This window comes from Ptychodera flava (genome assembly GCF_041260155.1).
Source record: "Ptychodera flava strain L36383 chromosome 23 unlocalized genomic scaffold, AS_Pfla_20210202 Scaffold_23__1_contigs__length_28996876_pilon, whole genome shotgun sequence".
NCBI lineage: Eukaryota > Metazoa > Hemichordata > Enteropneusta > Ptychoderidae > Ptychodera > Ptychodera flava.
The window spans coordinates 20,106,062-20,124,681 of NW_027248277.1; the positions used below are offsets into that span (position 1 = coordinate 20,106,062).

Genomic DNA, 18,620 nt, shown 5'->3' on the forward strand with positions numbered 1-18,620 from the left:
TAAACAACACTAACAATAGATCCTGGTTTAACTGTTTAAGTGCTTTAATTAAAGACAATGGAATGGACTTTCTCCTTGATAAAGCTCCATCACTTAAACACCACAAAGTTATAACTGGATTAATGAAAACAAATTTAACAAACAATTATGAGGTCTTTTGGAAAAAATTGATCACTGATGAAAATAGTAAACTAAGAATGTATGCCAAAATAAAGCATAATTTTAGATTAGAACCCTACTTAACACAGTTACAAGGTGAGAAAAGAAAATTACTCACCAAACTTCGCATTAGCAATCATGATCTAGCAATTGAAAAAGGAAGACACACTGTTCCAAAAACCCCAATTACTGAAAGATACTGCAATCAGTGTAACACCAACAGTATTGAAGATGAAACACACTTTTTATTAGTCTGTCAGAAATACAAAGTCCAAAGAAAGAACTTTTTCAGTAAAATCAACTTCCCAAACGACAATACTGAAAATCAGCTTATTTCTCTACTAACAAAACAAGAGTTCTCTTTTAATGAACAACTTGCAGATTATATTTTTACTTTATACAAACAAAGAAATACCTAGTTATATTTATTATTAGCTACTATTATTATACTGTAATACTTTATCTTTATTGAAGAAAATTTTAACTTATTTTTGTATCACACTTTTATTGCCACAAATGTGATGTAAATCCTATATTTACAAGCAAGCAATAAAATATTATTATTATTATTATTATTACAATGGTATAATATGGACAGTGTATGATATTGGCATACACGATGACATCAATCTATATGGAGCTGTTTTTATTTTCTAGGATTTATTAAAACCAGTGGTGTAGCGTGTCTCATATAAATGTTTGCTCATTTTGAGCATGATGTACGAACTTTGACATTATATAACATCAAACACATCATGGGAAATATGTTTACTTCTGGAGTGGAAATAAACAGGTTTGAGGTCAAAAGGTTCTACTTCCGACTTCCACTCTTATGGACGACATGGGACCATGAGCGACTCAAAAATGTAGGTTGGTTTTCTGGCTCAAGATGACCATTTTAGACAGCATACTTTGGCGTGTAACAGTTCATCGGTATAGCGATGCTTTTGATAGTCGTTAAATTTCAATTGACTTCTATATCTGCTCAGATTTGCGTTTTTTTGTGACACTGTGTCTGTGATCTTCACCCCTTTCCTTATTTAACTACGTGTGTGACGGCTGTGGTGTTGACTCAATCAATTATTCCGCTGACACAGACAGCTGATTAGCAAGTTGGCAATGTTTTCGGAGTAATTGCAGTGGTGTATACACAAGTTGGAGAGAAGATAAGGACTTGTCGGTAATATATAAAGCAGTCAGACGGTGTGGAGTCGAAATCTTTATTTGAAATATCACAGTCAAAATTAATAAAATTACTTGTAGTATTAAAGAAAGCAGTCAGACGGTGTGGAGTTGAACTCTTTATTTGTTATATCAAAGTCAAAATTAATAAAATTAAATAAGGTAAACCGTTGCACAAAAAACCCTCCCTCCCCACCCAAGGGAACTTATTTCTTTCTCCTGTGAAAATACTTCAGTTAACCCTTTGAACCCAGCTCGGACATAAATGTCCGATGACGTCATAGAGTACCGGGGGGGGGGTCAGGTGCAAAGGGTAAGATGCTATATAAACTGAGGCTCTATCAGAACTCAGTTTAAAATCCTTATGTCAACAATGACATTGATATAAAAGTGACCTCTGACCTCAGTCACACGTCAGTATTCATACTCTGTGCATCGCCTGATCATGAAATCGGTCACCTACACTCTAGTACTCCCTAGCTAAGTGTACAAAATCCAAACAGAATTTGCTTCACTACAATACCTAAGTGAGTTGGTGATTCACGTGACACCATGAACATCATCTGTGATATCATATTGAGGTACCATAATTTATCTGCTATCAGCTCTGTACCTGTCTCAGTGTGCTTTACTGACACACCTATGCACAATGGCTGCTGCTCCTGAATGCAAGTTTTAGAAGAAATCGGTGAAGATTTCCTGCGTTGTACCATATGTCTGGAGCAGTTCAAGTCTCCTAAAATTCTACCATGTCTGCATACATTTTGTAGCAGTGTTTAGTCACACTGGTTGAGAAGACTGGATCTCTAAACTGTCCAGAATGTCGACAGCATTATCAGCTTCCTGTTGGAGGAGTGCCAGCAATAAAAGGCAACTTCTTTATGAGCAATCTGATTGAAATATTCAAGCAACGACTGGAGTCTATGCAGGGAACTGAGATCAAGTGTGAAGGTTGCCGACAGAATACAGCAACTCACAGGTGTGTGGAGTGCAGATACTATCTCTGTGAAAACTGTGTTAGGGCACATAAAAATCTGCCGCTAACACGTGCACATCAACTGATGACCAAGGCAGAATATGAAACAGCAAAGTCAACCAGTCTTGTGACACTACAAGCAGTGGAATATTGCAGTGTCCATACTGAGAACAAAATTGAATTCTACTGTGAAACCTGTCAGGTACCTGTCTGTACAAACTGCACCATAGTCAAACACCGCATACCAGAACATGTACACAGAGACTTGAAAGATGCAGCAGATGAGTATCTTACAGAATTGAAAGCCATGGTTGACAAACTGAAAGTGAAAGAACAGGAAGCTGAAAAGAACAAAACCCTGGCCAAGCAGATACACAGTGATCTTACAGAGCAGTGCAGCAGAGAAGAAAGGAAGGTGAGAATGAAAGCAGAAGAAATCATCAAGAAAATAAAGAGAGAAGAGCAGAGACTGATAGATGAACTGAAAAACAATTACAAAATGAAAATCAAAAGAGCAGCTGCTGATATTGATGAGATGGAATTAAAACATGGTAATATTATGAGTGCAGGCAATTACATAGAGGCAATGATGCATCATGGGAATGCTGCTCAACTTCTCTCAACAAAGGGTGATGTCAGTATTCGTATCAAGCAACTGATTACCATGGAAACTACAGACAAAGCTAAACATGACTACTTTATATTCACATCACAAGATGAATTCTCTGAGCATGGAATTCTGGGATTCTTGAATCTCGATATGACATTGAAATCTCAAAGTGTACGGTTGAAACATTCCAAAACAACTCCTGAAAGGTGACTCTGCAGACTTACTGATCACAACCAGAGATTCCACAGGAAAACAAGTCATCCCAAAACAACAAGTGAAAGCCAAGGTAAGAAAACCTGGTGCATCATGGGAAGACATCAATGTAGCTGATAACAGAGATGGTACACACAGAGTTACAGTGGCTGGACAATTGGATGGAAAATATCAAGTTACCATGACAATAGGAGATCAACCAATACCAGGCTGTCCTGTCATCATACCTGTCATCAAAGGATTGGTGAAGACCATTGGCAGTCAAGGAAGTGCTGAGGGACAGTACAGCTATCCCTGGAGTGTGGCCATAAACAAAGACAGAGACATTGTCACTGCTGACACAGACAATAATAGGTTGCAGATAACCACTAGAGAGGGAACAGTAAAGAAAATTTTGGAATTCAAACAATTTAAGGAACCTTTCACACCATGTGATATAGCTATATCAAGTGATAATACATACTATAGTTTAGATGACAACAATAAGCAAGTAGTTGTCAGTGATGAGAATGGACATGTCATCAGATACTTTGGACAAAATGAGTTGAAAGATCCATATGGTATTGGGATTAGTCCTGTAGATGGCAATGTCTATGTGACAGATATGGTGGGCATTGTGTCAGGGTTTATACACAACATGGTAAGTACCTTAGGTCATTTGGGTCAGAAGGTAAAGGTCAAGGGCAATTCAATTTGCCCTGGGGTGTAGTCATAGCAACTACTGGAATGGTATTTGTAGCAGACAGGTATAACCAGCGTATCCAGGTATTCAATGCACATGACCAGTATTTGTATTCCTTTGATTGTCAGAGTGGGGATGGTAAGATGAGATACCCCCAGGGAATAGCAATTGAAAATGATAAATATGTCTATGTTACTACTGAATACCCTAGTAGTCTATTGAAGTTTGAGAGTAGTGGTAAGTTTGTTTGTCGTATTGATAGTGATAGTGATGGGCTGAACTGCCCCACTGGTATAGCACTGACAGATGATGTACCTTGCAGGGTGGTTGTAGCTGATAGGGACAACCACTGCATCAAAGTGTTTGTACCTGTAGTGATAACATCACAATAAATTGTACCAGATTGTGTGTTGTTGACATTGGTCAGATCCAGAGGCATTTTTGATAGACACCTTTTAAATGCAAATGATATGTACTGAATATTTGTTCATCTTTTACAAGCAATTTAATAAAAACATTAATATGTTGCAGATGAAAGAAAAAATTCAATTCCCTTATAGCAGTATTTGATTTAGGCTTATTCTTGTAATAAAAAACCTTCAAAATGCAAACAAGTAAAACAAATATTTTTTCATGATTTGATCACACTCAATCACATTTAATTTGTTACTGGTTTGCAGTTTTTGCACTCAGTTAATAAATGACCAGGTTTCAGAGACATTTTTATTTTCTCTTTATTCATGAAGGAACTTTTTATTCACATCATATTCTTCTACTGTTTGAAAAAGTGCCTTTTTTCAACTTCACTTGGTTCATTTGTCAGAACAAAGCTGGGTAGATGGTGTGTAAAGAACATTTTTCTTCCATATTTACCTCGGGAACTTCACAAGAAAGTGCCTCTGAACAGATATCCAGAATCTCAAATTTGTAAATTCTTTTCTGATCAGCCACTTTGGGGGGTTGATTTTAAAAATGTTGGAGTAAGAAAAATTTTCACTGTCTCAGTATTTCAAAAGTTGTAAATTTTATTTTCCCCACAGAGTTCACGCAGGCATTGGGACATTTTGAAATATCAAGGTGTCAGTAAATATTGGGTTATTTAATTCCCTGGTATCAACATTTGCATGGTGATTGCCAAATATATTCTTGCTTTTGAAATAAATCAGTTGAAAATTTGCTTGAGAAAACTTTGATCTAAAGCTTACATCTTTCCTTTTTGAGGCGTGAACTACCTTAAAGGACAGTAGTTGTAGTTTTTATAATACTCATAGTATTTTTTCCATATAAAAAATTAATTCAATGCATTTCACATAAAGTATATAAATATTCAATACCATGTAAGCATGCTTTTCAACATTTCAAAGTTTGTGTAAGCTTACTTGTACTAATTTCATTCTACTTTTAAGACTTTTAAATAAAAAAGACAGACAAATGTTTTATTTCGACATTCATTGTCTCAAAGTGAAACATCCGTAATTTCAACCCTTACTATTTCATGAATTGAAATTAACCAATTTGTAATATTTGATGCTGCATTACAACTGTTTATTTAGACTTTGCATTATTGGTTGACAGTCTAAAGTTATATTTTTTTAACATGTAGCATAACAATTTTGTGACTCGGTTTTCTTTTGTTTTGTGTTAGTGTATTTTCTGTGTGTAATTGTTCCTATACTTAAAGCAATAAATCAGTAATTTCTTCATTCAATATAAATGTAACCATGTCACTGATGTCTAAGCTAAGAGGACTGGTTTGTACTCATAGGTTATTTCACTGTATGACACAGACAGCATGTAAAGTCAGTAAGACTAACAATCTCAAAATGTTTACTCTCTTGTTATGTTTATACTAATTTATTGCAATATAAAAGCTGAAATGGTCCAAGGCAACTACTCACTTAAACATCATCACTATGCACTTAAACATCGATCATGGAAAGATAACACTATAGGAAAGAATAATTGGGTGATTGCTGTTCAGGTTTTCAGAACCTACATGATATCCTTGGTATCAAGGAACAGAATGGAAAGGAGTCAGTGATTGTCCCCCTAAAATAAAACAACAACAAAAACAAAACAAAACAAACAACAACAAACAACAACAAACAACTTGGTGTGCACTTGTATAGCCCTAATGCTGCAAGGACAGTACGCCATGAACCTTGAACTCTAAGGGATAGTCTTTGAACCCAAAACAAAAGAGTATTATGTAGTAATACAAAGCTATTGACATGCCATCTATCAGACTAAATACATAGAAAAATATCTGCTCTGAGTTAAAATGAAGACACTGGACCATGCATATAGGACCATGTAATGATATGCTCATCCCTATAGAGAAACATATTTTTTCAACAAATCTATTTATTATCGTTTGCATTCTGTTTGAGGTCAGATCTCTGCATTATATCAAAGGTCACAACGGGATCAAGGTTCAATAGGTAGATAGTAAATCCATTGGTCAAAAGAGCAACCTCCTGCAAACTTTTAATCTCCTAACCAATTTCACCCCTATTTCCTTATGTAAAGGTCCAACTTTGTCCCAAAACAATGGAGTTAGGCCAAACCATGGGCCATGGTGAAAGGGTAAACCATTGACCATGGTACATATGATTACCAATTTGGATATCAATACAAACTTTGAACCTTCATACCCTAGATTGTTTAATGAAAGAGTCCAATCTACTGAAGACTTACCCTAAGTTAAACATCACCAGGACGTTCCCCTATCACTGGATCTCTTCTATTTGCATTTGTTGTTCAAGTTCTAGTTTTTCAAAATCCTATCATGAGTGTGGCTCTGAGTAACCCAGGTTGATACCTGATGACCACAGCAACTCATTCACATCTTCTTCTCGAGGTGTTGGCACATCAAGTTTTTTCCTGACAAAAACAAGTAATTTATCCTAATCTTTATCTATTCTTTCAAATGCATATTATACTGTGATATTTGTAGTGTGTCCACATTTGTCTGAGATGACTAAGAAGCAATTGCTTCATTAATATTGGTCCATGATGCCTGGGTTTCTATAATATTTCAATCACATGCTGTGAAAATGTTACCAATGTCTGCAAGCTGATAGAGCATTCCCAGTGAAAAGTTTGATGTTCATCAGCTCTTCAGGGATAAATGCATACGTACAAAGGATGAATTAAGGTTCTAAACTACGATGACCAACAAAGCCAGAATATAATGTGGACTTTGATGGGATCAGCCGATTCAGGAACAATTTGTTGCCTTTTAAAGTGATAGAATTCACATTTTTATATGTTTTTATCACTTTTTTGTTTTGCATGTCAACAACAAGTTCTCCTACTCCACAAAACTGTTGAAATGCCTGCTAGTCAGCATATCAACACGTCATTTTGTGTAAAGTGTATTGCCAATGCTGATATTTTAATTCAAATTGGGACCGTGATTCAACAATAACAGTGCATTCTATACGGTTGCATGTACGGGTTGCAACATAAAATGGCTATGACTTCATACAGCCATGATACTGGATCAGCCATAAATGTGAGGTTGTCCTAAAGACTGACAGTGAGTGCAAAATTTAGATACCTTTTACAGCAAACCACTAACAATGTTATTGCCAATACCACTAGCAGAAATCCTGCAATACCGCCGACTACAATGGCAATCCATTTCAATTCTGAAATCAGAACAGCAATAAGAAATGTTTATCATTATTGCAAGAGGTTTCTATGTAAGGAGAATTGATATGATCAATAATGGAAAATACACAAAAATATCAAGAAATGTCTCAAACTTGTGGAAGTGTAGCAGATATATTCCATCATTTGGTAACAGACCAGTAATTCACTTCTTGGTTTGTTAACCATAAACAAGATAGTCTGACTGAAAATTGGTGCAGACCTTTGAGTTTTGATATCTGAATTGATGCTTGTTTGGTTCAAGTTGAGCTTGGATTTGAAACATTTTGTAAAGATAATGTATACTGTTTTGAAAGATGGCTGTAGTATTCTTTGGTAATATACGGAGTTATAAAATCCCTGAAAATTGTAGTAATGAGTTTGAATTTCCGCAATAGTACCACTTGGGTCGTATTTTCATCACTAACTCAAAATTTCACTGGCCTGGCCAACACGAAAAATTCATCAGTAGTCAAACTGACATTGACCTAACACCTGTCAAGAGGATTCGTTTTCCTGAATGTTTGAATTTAGGAAAATAAAATAAGAAAATTTAGCTCAATGCCACTGTGATAGCCTATGAGAAATTAGTTCAAGGTCTTGTGCCATTTGTGATTTGTTATCACTTACTTTTCAATTCAGGATCCTCTTCAGTACAAGTCAAACCAAAATATCCACTTGGACACCTGAAAGAAAAAATATTTGTAAGTGTATGACAGGTATCAGAAAACAAGACCTGCTTCACCCATACTTACACCTGATATTGCTATTGATATGAAATAGCAAAGATTTCATGGGAATTGAAAATCTTAATCACAGGATTTTTCCATGAAATCTGCCTAAAAATGTTACAATATAGTGGGTATAGAAAGCACAACAATCAGATAACAGGGTTAACTAAATAACGATGGCTATAATCTGACTTAATTACGAGTACAAAGTTACCGAATTAGTGTTGCAGAGGCCAAAATAACTAGCTCCAAAGTAATAGAATTGGTAATATTGTTTAGTAACTGGATAAAAAGTTACAGAATTTTTAACAAAGTAACCAATACTAGATACTCTGTTACAGAATTGGTGAAAAAGTCATCAAATATTGGATACTAAGTTACAGAGTTTGTGACAAGTCACCAAATTCTGGATATGATGAGGTATTGCATCAGTTACAAAGTAACCAACCTTAACATTTACTTAGTTGCAGAATTTCCAACAAAGTAACCAAACTGGATACAAAGTATGGCAATGGTAACAATGTAACCAATATTCCTGTATATTGAGTCACAAAATTGGTAACATGGAACCAAAGTTTGGATACAAAATGAAGCTAAAGATAAAAGAGCGATAGGACATAGCTAGATACTTACAGACAAGTAAATCCATTCTCAACAGCTGTGCATGTACCATCATTGAAACATGGATTTGAGTTACAAATATCTGTTAATTAAAACATAAAATGTGTCACTGATGAATTATATTTCCTCCGATATCTCGACAAAAAATGGCAGAGAATAATGGAAAGCATATTTCAGCTTGGGACGTGTCATGATTTGGTAACAACATTACGGACCTGTTTCTTCATATGATTTGAGGCGAAAATATTCATGTGCATTTCTCATGCTAGGTCACCAATGCCAATAGCATAAATCTTCCATAGGGCGCCCTCGTAGTTCAGACTGAGAGGGTGTACTTACTGGAGCATCCTTCAGCTGAGAGTGGATCACCCATGTGACTTGCTTGACAGTTGCATGCAAAGCTTCCAGGTTTGTTGACACAGACAGTGTTGGGAGCTGTACAATTCAAAGTCTCTGCACATTCATCAATATCTGCTCAAAAATAAACAAAATTCCATTTTTCCATATTTTTCTGGTCATCTTTGCCTTCTTCTCTGTTTAACCTAAGTTTGCATATACTCCCCATCCATCCATTGATCTATCTGTCTCAGTATTTATCTGCAAGGGTTAGAAAGGCTATCTAGTGTCAAACTTATCCGAATGAATTGATGACTGAGACTACAAGCTGCAACAACAGCTGCGCATACAATGACTGCATTGGTAACAAAGTAACTGCAGTCATAAAATTGGTAACAAAGTAAGCATTGAGTGAATGGAATACTGCGAAAACTTCAAGTCAGGTTAGCACATAGACACTTGCAGACAGGTAAATCCAATGCTCTACAGCTGTGCATGTACCATCAATAGTGTGGAATGTTGAAATTCATTAGTCCTGTCACAAACTCTGTCCTAAGAGGCTTGCATAGGCATGACAAAGCAGAGACAGTTGTCAGTGAGAGTAACTACACTAATGACATGGGAACTCAAGACCACTAGTCTGAGAAATATCATATGTAGTGGAGCATGGTGATGTGTTATTATTCCTTTTCCAGTGTCAAATACTAAATGTAGCAGTCCATCTTCCAGTAACTCAATAGGAATAAGACTAACGATTATTGTGGTTGTAGGATTCATGGCTTCAAAGACAGTGGCATGTGAACAATTTAGTCTGACTGAGAAATATATTGTCATGCTTACATGTTGGTGCTTCAGCCAACTAGGCAACTTGGTATGGCAAATGCATGTTACCTAATGAACTGTCAATATAAAAACAATATGTCAAGTAATATTATAATTATAACGCATAAACTTTATTTACAACTTGTGTTACACATAAAATAGCTCTCTTTAAATAAGTTATTTCTCTTGAGAAAATCTAATAACAAACATTAAATAATAATAACAGCACACAAATGTGTAAAAATTGTAAAACAACAAAAATGGCAAACACACACTGCCAAAACTCAGAAATCTGATAGAGGCAGAATGATAAAGGCATGGACAAAAATGATACATTTCACCTGTTTCTAGTTTCTGAACATTTTTAAAAGGTAAAATAATCAAGATGCACTCTTTCTTTTTCTAATTTTTATAATAACAAGCAATTCTTTCATTTCAAGTTTGCCAACATTCTTTTTAATTTAAACTCTGGGTGCTGTGGTTTCACGCTCACTGCGTGTTTTTTCTAAATAAGTAAATCCTATAGCTATACATCTGTTTGTACAGCATTGTTGAACTTCACACTTTTCTGTTTTTCACACTGAAAATATTTTTCAGAATTACTGGAAACTAGAAATGAACATTAAAATTCAATATTTGGACTCAACAGTAAGTCAAATTGTTTGAGTCTTAGTTGCCAGTGTCATTTCTCTTCACATGAAATCAAATTTTTGTTGAACTACGACTTAAAATTAAATAACGTACTTTCAAATCACAATTTTCAAATGTCTCTGCTGTTCATTTCATGATATTAAACTTTTACCACATTGTTCAAAATCCTCCTTTGTTAAATTCTAGCACTGATATCATTTGCAGTCTTCATTATTCATGTAAAATGTGAGCAATATTTGTTGTTTGTCAGTTGCCTGGCAAGTCAAAAGATGATGCCACTACAAGGACCCCATCAACACCCACCACAACGACACATCCTATGTATCACATTATGGCTTGGATGAGGGTTTAGGGTGGATATCAAGGAAGTAACTGTGGTTGAACCACCATTGGTAGGACTTATTACCGTGGTAAGAAAGACATATTGTTATTATGACTTCAGCATACGGAATAACAAAGCAAGTTGGTAGAAGTAATATTTGTATCACCTTTTTATAGACCTTAATTAAATTACAGAAATGGACAAAGCTGTAACAAAGTAGCAAAGAAAATAAATTCTTTGGCACATTTCTTTCTAAATTCTAGCTGCCTTTGGCACTTTTTATTCTATTTACATTGCTTTTTCATCTGGAAAAATTGAATACTGCTAGGTAATTTTAATGGCAAAATGTAAACAAACGCTTCATGACAAGCACACACAATACTGTATCTTTCTGATACATAAATAAGACATAGTCAAGATATTGGCATCAAGTCTTTGATTGGCTCTTGGTTTACCAAAGTATACTGATTAGCCAATCAAGCCACTTCTTAGAAAGCCAATGCAAATTAAAGCATGAATGGCTGACTATGATTGGATGACTGTAAATAGTGAAGGCTGGCAAGTTATAATCTTCTCTCTTGTGGAAGATTAGATAATAGCACACATGATTTCAAAAGTCATCATTATTTCAAACATTACAGTCTGAAAAATAACAATAAATAGAAAATGTTTCATTCAACAAAATTGCAAATAAATGTTAACACAAAAATTCCCATTTTCTTACTTTCACAGGATGTGATGAAAAATTACCAGTCATGCAAGAAAGCTTAGTTTTGTAGTGGTCATTGACTACAAACAATCTTATTTTTTGATTGAAAGTACCGTGTTTTGTACAAGCAAACATCATACTGTAAAGAGTTTTGACAAGGTTCAAATGAGAAAAGTGGTAAGACTTGAGAAATCTTCTGATTATCACTCTTCATAATTGAGGAATTTCTTGATGATGTGCTGCTGATGACAACATGACTGTCCTTATTTTGTTGATAAAATCAATGTTTTTCTTAGAAGATGTACTGACTTAGACTAAGGGTTACATGATAAATTTGGAAGTAATAGATGGAGCAAAGTGAGGTTTATGGAGAAATGTCTGTTGTTGCCTTTTAGCCCCTGCCATCAAAGTTTGGTAGACATGAAACTGCAGGAGCATTTTCAGATACTTGTGTAAATTTTGAAGTATTTATATACGGTAGTTTAGTAATGTTGGTTATCTGCAAATGTAAGCTCATCTGCTTTCCTCTTTTTGCACTGCACTTGTTTTTGAGGGTATTTTGTAATGTTGCAACTTTCAGCTACAGGGCACCTAACACTTTTGATTATTTTGAACAATTAAAAGATCAATTCTCCCAAATTAGTTTCAATCATGTTCAAATTGAACGTCACTTCGTGTGAAAGTTGGTGCCTTGCTGTTTAACAGAGTGGCTGACATGTCACTTTGTCATAGAAATCAGTGTTTCAGAGATATGCAAGCCTAACATGGATACAACATTCAACATCACTTTTGTAGTTTCATGTCACATGGTTTTGATACGTTTAGAGTAGAATTGTCAGTATCTCATTGGCATGTGCAAAAATGCTCGTGAGGGTATGGTATTGTATAAAGGAATGAATGGTATGATATGATCAATGGTTGCATTCGGAGTCATTTTTTAATGTTCTTGTACCTGTCTCAACTATTTCAACAGGATATTCATGTCTCCCACTGAGTCAATAGATGAAGGACCAGGTGAGACAGTTTGGAAAAATAAGTTATTTTATGAGAGAGATATTGGGTAGGTGTATTTCTCAGTTATCAGTCTTACATCTCATTTATTATAAACCTGAGGAATACATTTGAATTATTTTAACTGCACTGGTTCCTTGAATGTCTGGGACAAATTTACACCTTTGACGGCAAATAATTCATTCCAACCATATACTGCTCTCTATAGGATTGTACGACCCATGTACTACAAAATGGGGATGACAGGGTGGCTAAAGCTATCTATCCATCATTAATTCATAGTTAGAAAAGTACTGACATAATGATAAATCTGACACATATTTATCTGGAAGTCTTCATAGTTAAACACCCTGTTCTGTAAATGGAAGATTCCGTGACATGGCTGACGACCACTAGAAATACTCTGTTCCAAGCCTGCTTGGCCAGCTCCATTTTCCAGGGTGTAGTCAAGTGTACTGTTGTTTGTGCTGTCTATAGAGTATATTCCTGTTGGATAGTGTATCGGTTGGTACTGTTAAGAAGAAGATAAAAACAAAAAAATATGATATGATGAAATTTAAATCTAATCCTGTTATCAATTTTCCAAAACTGCTTTTCATTATCAACTGAGTAAATTCCAGATCAGTGACCCATTACAACTGACACAGAAAACTTGTGGTGATATGCTGAAACCATGTTTTCTGAAAATTCAAACAAAGTTACAAATGTGAATATGCGATAAATGTTCTTTCAGTGTGATAATGATTTTAATAATTTGTGAGGAGAAAAATGACATTATGAAATTATGACTGTTAGTATATATCTTCATCTTGTCACAGTTTTCTGGAATGACAAATCCACCACATATTTAACTGTAACACAGACTTGAGATTTGATATATAGCATCAATGGCCATTGACACAATTTATAATATTTCATGTACATATGGCACTACATAGTGACAGGGACTTTTTAAATTGAAATATTATACCTCAAAAATAATAAAAATTCATATTTTGTCTTCAATAATTCATTGAATTTGAGGAAGAAAATCATTATCATGTTATAGAGTGATGCATTTTAGGAAGAATTGTGGAAAAAAATAACAGAAGCTTCCAAAATGATATGAAGGTACAAATTCTATCAAATTGGAACAAATGTGAAGAGACAAGTCAAGCAAATTTTTTAAAATGGTTGAAAGCATGTTGAAACTCCAACCATTTAGATTGTCCATACAATATCTATATGTGTAAAAACACTGTTACTCTTGTATCTGAATTCTTAGCTGATCTACATTTGAAACTTGTCTGACAATTTTCCTGTAAGCAAATCTGACCATTATTTGATCAAAATTATTGAATTATCCTCCTAATGCGTTGTAACTACTCAATGCACCCTGTACACAATTTCAAAACTAAAATATCCTGAAATACATCGCTGATTGCTTTGTCATTTACAGTATCATTATGTGAGCATTCCTAATAAATTGGATACCAAGGGGCATAGAGATTTCTTACAAGGTTTTTTAAACGACAAATTAAAGAAATGCAAATTAAATTTATATATTAACTGTTAACTGTTAATGTTATTGAAGAGCCACAGGAAATACTTCAGTTAAGACGATATATGGACTGAGGCTCTGCCAGAACTCAGTATAAAATCCTTATGTTAACAATGGCATTGTTGTAAAAGTGACCTCTGAACTACATCACATGTCAGTAATCATACTATGTGGATCACCTGATCATGAAGTGGGTCACCTAGAACTCCCTAGCTAAGCGTGCAAAATCAAAACGGAATTTGATTCACTACAAGACTTAAGTTAGTTGATGAGTCACGTGACACCATGAACAGCATCTGCGATATCTTATTGAGGTGCCACAATTTATCTGCTAACAGCTCTGTACCTGTCTCAAGTTGGTTTACTGACACACCTATGCACAATGGCTGCTGCTTCTGAACGCAAAGTTTTGGAAGAAATCGGTGAAGATTTCCTGTGTTGTACCATCTGTCTGGAGCAGTTCAAGTCTCCTAAAATTCTACCATGTCTGCATACATTCTGTGAGCAGTGTTTAGTCACACTGGTTGAGAAGACTGGATCTCTAAACTGTCCAGAATGTCGACAGCAATATCAGCTTCCTGTTGGAGGAGTGCCAGCAATAAAAGGCAACTTCTTTATGAGCAATCTGATTGAGATATTCAAGCAACGACTGGAATCTATGCAGGGAACTGAGATCAAATGTGAAGGCTGCCAACAGAATACAGCCACTCACAGGTGTGTGGAGTGCACACACTATCTCTGTGACAACTGTGTTAAGGCACATAAAAATTTCCCACTAACAAGGACACATCAATTGATGACCATTGGAGAATATGAAACAGCAAAATCAACCAGTCCTGTGACACTACAAGCAGTGGAATATTGCAGTGTTCATCCTAAGAATGAAATTGAATTCTACTGTGAAACCTGTCAGGTACCTGTCTGTTCAAACTGCACCATAGTCAAACACCGCATACCAGAACATGTACACAGAGACTTGAAAGATGCAGCAGATGAGTATCTTACAGAATTGAAAGCCATGGTTGACAAACTGAAAGTGAAAGAACAGGAAGCTGAAAAGAACAAAACCCTGGCAAAGCAGATACACAATGATCTTACAGAGCAGTGCAGCAGAGAAGAAAGGAAGGTGAGAATGAAAGCTGAAGAAATCATCAAGAAAATAAAGAGAGAAGAGCAGAGACTGATAGATGAACTGAAAACAATTACAAAATGAAAATTAAAAGAGCAACTGCTGTTATTGATGAGATGGAATTAAAACATGGTAACATTAAAAGTGCAGGCAATTACATAGAGACAATGATGCATCATGGAAATGCTGCTCAACTTCTTTCAACAAAGGGTGATGTTGGCACTCGTATCAAACAACTAATTACCATGGAAACTGTAGCAAAAACTGAATATGAGACTTCATATTCACATCACATGGTGAATTCTCTGAGCATGGAATTCTGGGATACTGAAATCTGATGTGTGTAGGTCAAAGTGTACAGTTGAAAACATTCCAAAACAACTCCTGAAAGGTAACTCTGCAGACCTACTGATCACAACCAGAGATTCCACAGGAAAACAAGTCATCCCAAAACAACAAGTGAAAGCCAAGGTAAGAAAACCTGATGCATCATGGGAAGACATCCATGTAGCTGATAACAGAGATGGTACACACAGAGTTACAGTGGCTGGACAATTGGATGGAAAATATCAAGTTACCATGACAATAGGAGATCAACCAATACCAGGCTGTCCTGTCATCATACCTGTCATCAAAGGATTGGTGAAGACCATTGGCAGTCAAGGAAGTGCTGAGGGACAGTACAGCAATCCCTTTGGTGTGACAATAAACAAAGACAGAGACATCGTTACTGCTGACAGAGGCAATAATAGGTTGCAGATATACCAGAGAGGGAGAATTTAAGAAAATTTTAGAATTCAAACAGTTAAAGTAGCCTTTTAAACTAAGTGCTATAGCTATATCAAGTGATAATACATACCATAGTTTAGATCACAACAATAAGCAAGTAGTTGTCAGTGATGAGAATGGACATGTCATCAGATGCTTTGGACAAAATGAGTTGAAAAATAGCCCAGATGGTATTGGGATTAGTCCTGTAGATGGCAATGTCTATGTGACAGACAAGGATGAGCATTGTGTCAGGGTTTATACACAACATGGCAAATACCTTAGGTCATTTGGGTCAGAAGGTAAAGGTCAAGGGCAATTCAATTGTCCCTGGGGTGTAGTCATAGCAACTACTGGAATGGTATTTGTAGCAGACTACAGAAACCAGCGTATCCAGGTATTCAATGCAGATGACCAGTATTTGTATTCCTTTGATTGTCAGAGTGGGGATGGTAAGATGAGATACCCAAGGGGAATAGCAATTGAAAATGATAAATATGTCTATGCTGCTGCTGGTGACAGTCTACTGAAGTTTGAGAGTAGTGGTAAGTTTGTTTGTCGTATTGATAGTGATAGTGATGGGCTGGACTACCCCACTGGAATAGCACTGACAGATGATGTACCTTGCAGGGTGGTTGTAGCTGATACCAACAACCACTGTATCAAAGTGTTGGTACAGTGATAACATCACAATAATTGTACCAGACTGTGTTTAGTTGACATTGGTCAGATCCAGAGATATTTTTGATCTACATCTTTTCAAATGCAAATGATATGTACTGAATATTTGTTCATCTTTTCCAAGCAATTTAATCAAAACATTGATATGTTGCAGAAGAAAGGAAAAATTCAATTCCCTCACAACACTATTTGATTTAGGTTTATTCTTGTAATAAAAAACCTTCAAAATGCAAACAAGTAAAACAAAGATTTTTCATGATTTGATCACACTCAATCACATTTAATTTGTTACTGGTTTGCAGTTTTTGCACTCAGTTAATAAATGACCAGGTTTCAGAGACATTTTTATTTCTCTTTATTCATGAAGGAACTTTTTATTCACATCATATTCTTCTACTGTTCGAAAAGTGCTTTTTTCAACTTTACTTGGTTCATTTGTCATAACAAAGCTGGGTAGATGGACGTAATTGTGTGTAAAGAGAATTTTTGTTCCATATTTACTTTGGGAAGTTCACCAAGAATGTGCCTCTGAGACAGATATTTAGACTCTCAAATTTTTAATTCTTTTCTGATCAGCCACTTTGGGGGGTTGATTTTAAAAATGTTGGAGAAAGAAAAATTTTACTGTCGCAGTATTTCAAAAGTTGTAAATTTTATTTTCCCACAGAGTTCACGCAGGCATTGGGACATTTTGAAATATCAAGGTGTCAGTAAATATTGGGTTATTTAATTCCCTGGTATCAACATTTGCATGGTGATTGCCAAATATATTCTTGCTTTTGAAATAAATCAGTTGAAAATTTGCTTGAGAAAACTTTGATCTAAAGCTTACATCTTTCCTTTTTGAGGCGTGAACTACCTTAAGGACAGTAGTTGTAGTTTTTATAATACTCATAGTATTTTTTCCATATAAAAAAATCAATTCCTTTAATTCTCACCACAGAAATCATTTCACATAAAGTAGATAATAATTCAATACCATGTAAGCATGCCTTTCAACATTTTCATGTTTGTGTAAGCTTACTGATACTAATTTCATTCTACTTTTAAGACTTTTGAATAAAAAAGACAGACAAATGTTTTAATTTCGACATTCATTGTCTCAAAGTAAACATCCGTAATTTCAACCCTTACTATTTCATGAATTGAAATTAACCAATTTGTAATATTTGATGCTGCATTACAACTGTTTATTTAGACTTTGCATCATTGGTTGACAGTCTAAAGTTATCTTTTTTTAACATGTAGCATAACAATTTTGTGACTCGGTTTTCTTTTGTTTTATGTTAGTGTATTTTCTGTGTGTAATTGTTCCTATACTTAAAGCAATAAATCAGTAATTTCTTCTTTCAATATCAGATGTAACCGTGTCACTGATGTCTAAGCTAAGATGGACTGGTTTGTACTCATATGTTGTTTGATTGTATGACACAGACAGCATGTAAAGTCAGTAAGACTAACAGTCTCAAATGTTTACTCTCTTGTTATGTTTTACTAATTTATTGCAATGGAAAAGCTGAAATGGTCCAAGGCCACTACTCACTTAAACATCGACCATAGAAAGATAACATTATAGGAAAGAATAATTGGGTGATTGCTGTTCAGGTTTTCAGAACCTACATGATATCCTCGCTATCAAGGAACGGATTGGAAAGGAGTAAGTGATTGGCCCCCCCAAATAAAACAACAACAAAAAACAACAAAAAACAAAACAAAACAACACAACAAACCAACTTGGCGTGCAGTTGTATAGCCCTAATGCTGCAAGGACGGCATGCTATGAACCTTGAACTCTGAGGGATAGTCTTTGAACGCCAAACAAA

General features: G+C 35.3%; 2 protein-coding genes across 3 annotated transcripts in view; both read right to left on the reverse strand.

Moving 5' to 3' along the window:
• The window catches only part of LOC139123577 (uncharacterized), a 128,660-nt gene that overhangs the window by 2,007 nt on the left and 108,033 nt on the right, over window positions 1-18,620 (reverse strand). Inside the window, exon 7 of one of the 2 annotated variants that reach the window (XM_070689745.1) lies at window positions 12,111-13,190. The exons of the other annotated variant lie outside the window; for it this stretch is intronic. Within the exon in view, the coding sequence (XP_070545846.1) occupies window positions 12,951-13,190 (240 nt within the window). The 3' untranslated portion in view covers window positions 12,111-12,950. Of the gene's footprint in view, window positions 1-12,110; window positions 13,191-18,620 lie in introns of those variants that run through there. 2 annotated transcript variants of the gene reach the window in all.
• LOC139124289 (delta and Notch-like epidermal growth factor-related receptor) lies at window positions 6,609-9,300 on the reverse strand. Its single transcript, XM_070690430.1, has 5 exons — window positions 9,168-9,300; window positions 8,841-8,910; window positions 8,107-8,162; window positions 7,385-7,475; window positions 6,609-6,705 (listed from the first exon to the last, which is right to left on the reverse strand). Exons 1-5 carry the CDS (start codon window positions 9,199-9,201, stop codon window positions 6,609-6,611), a joined length of 348 nt encoding a protein of 115 aa, XP_070546531.1. The 5' UTR covers window positions 9,202-9,300.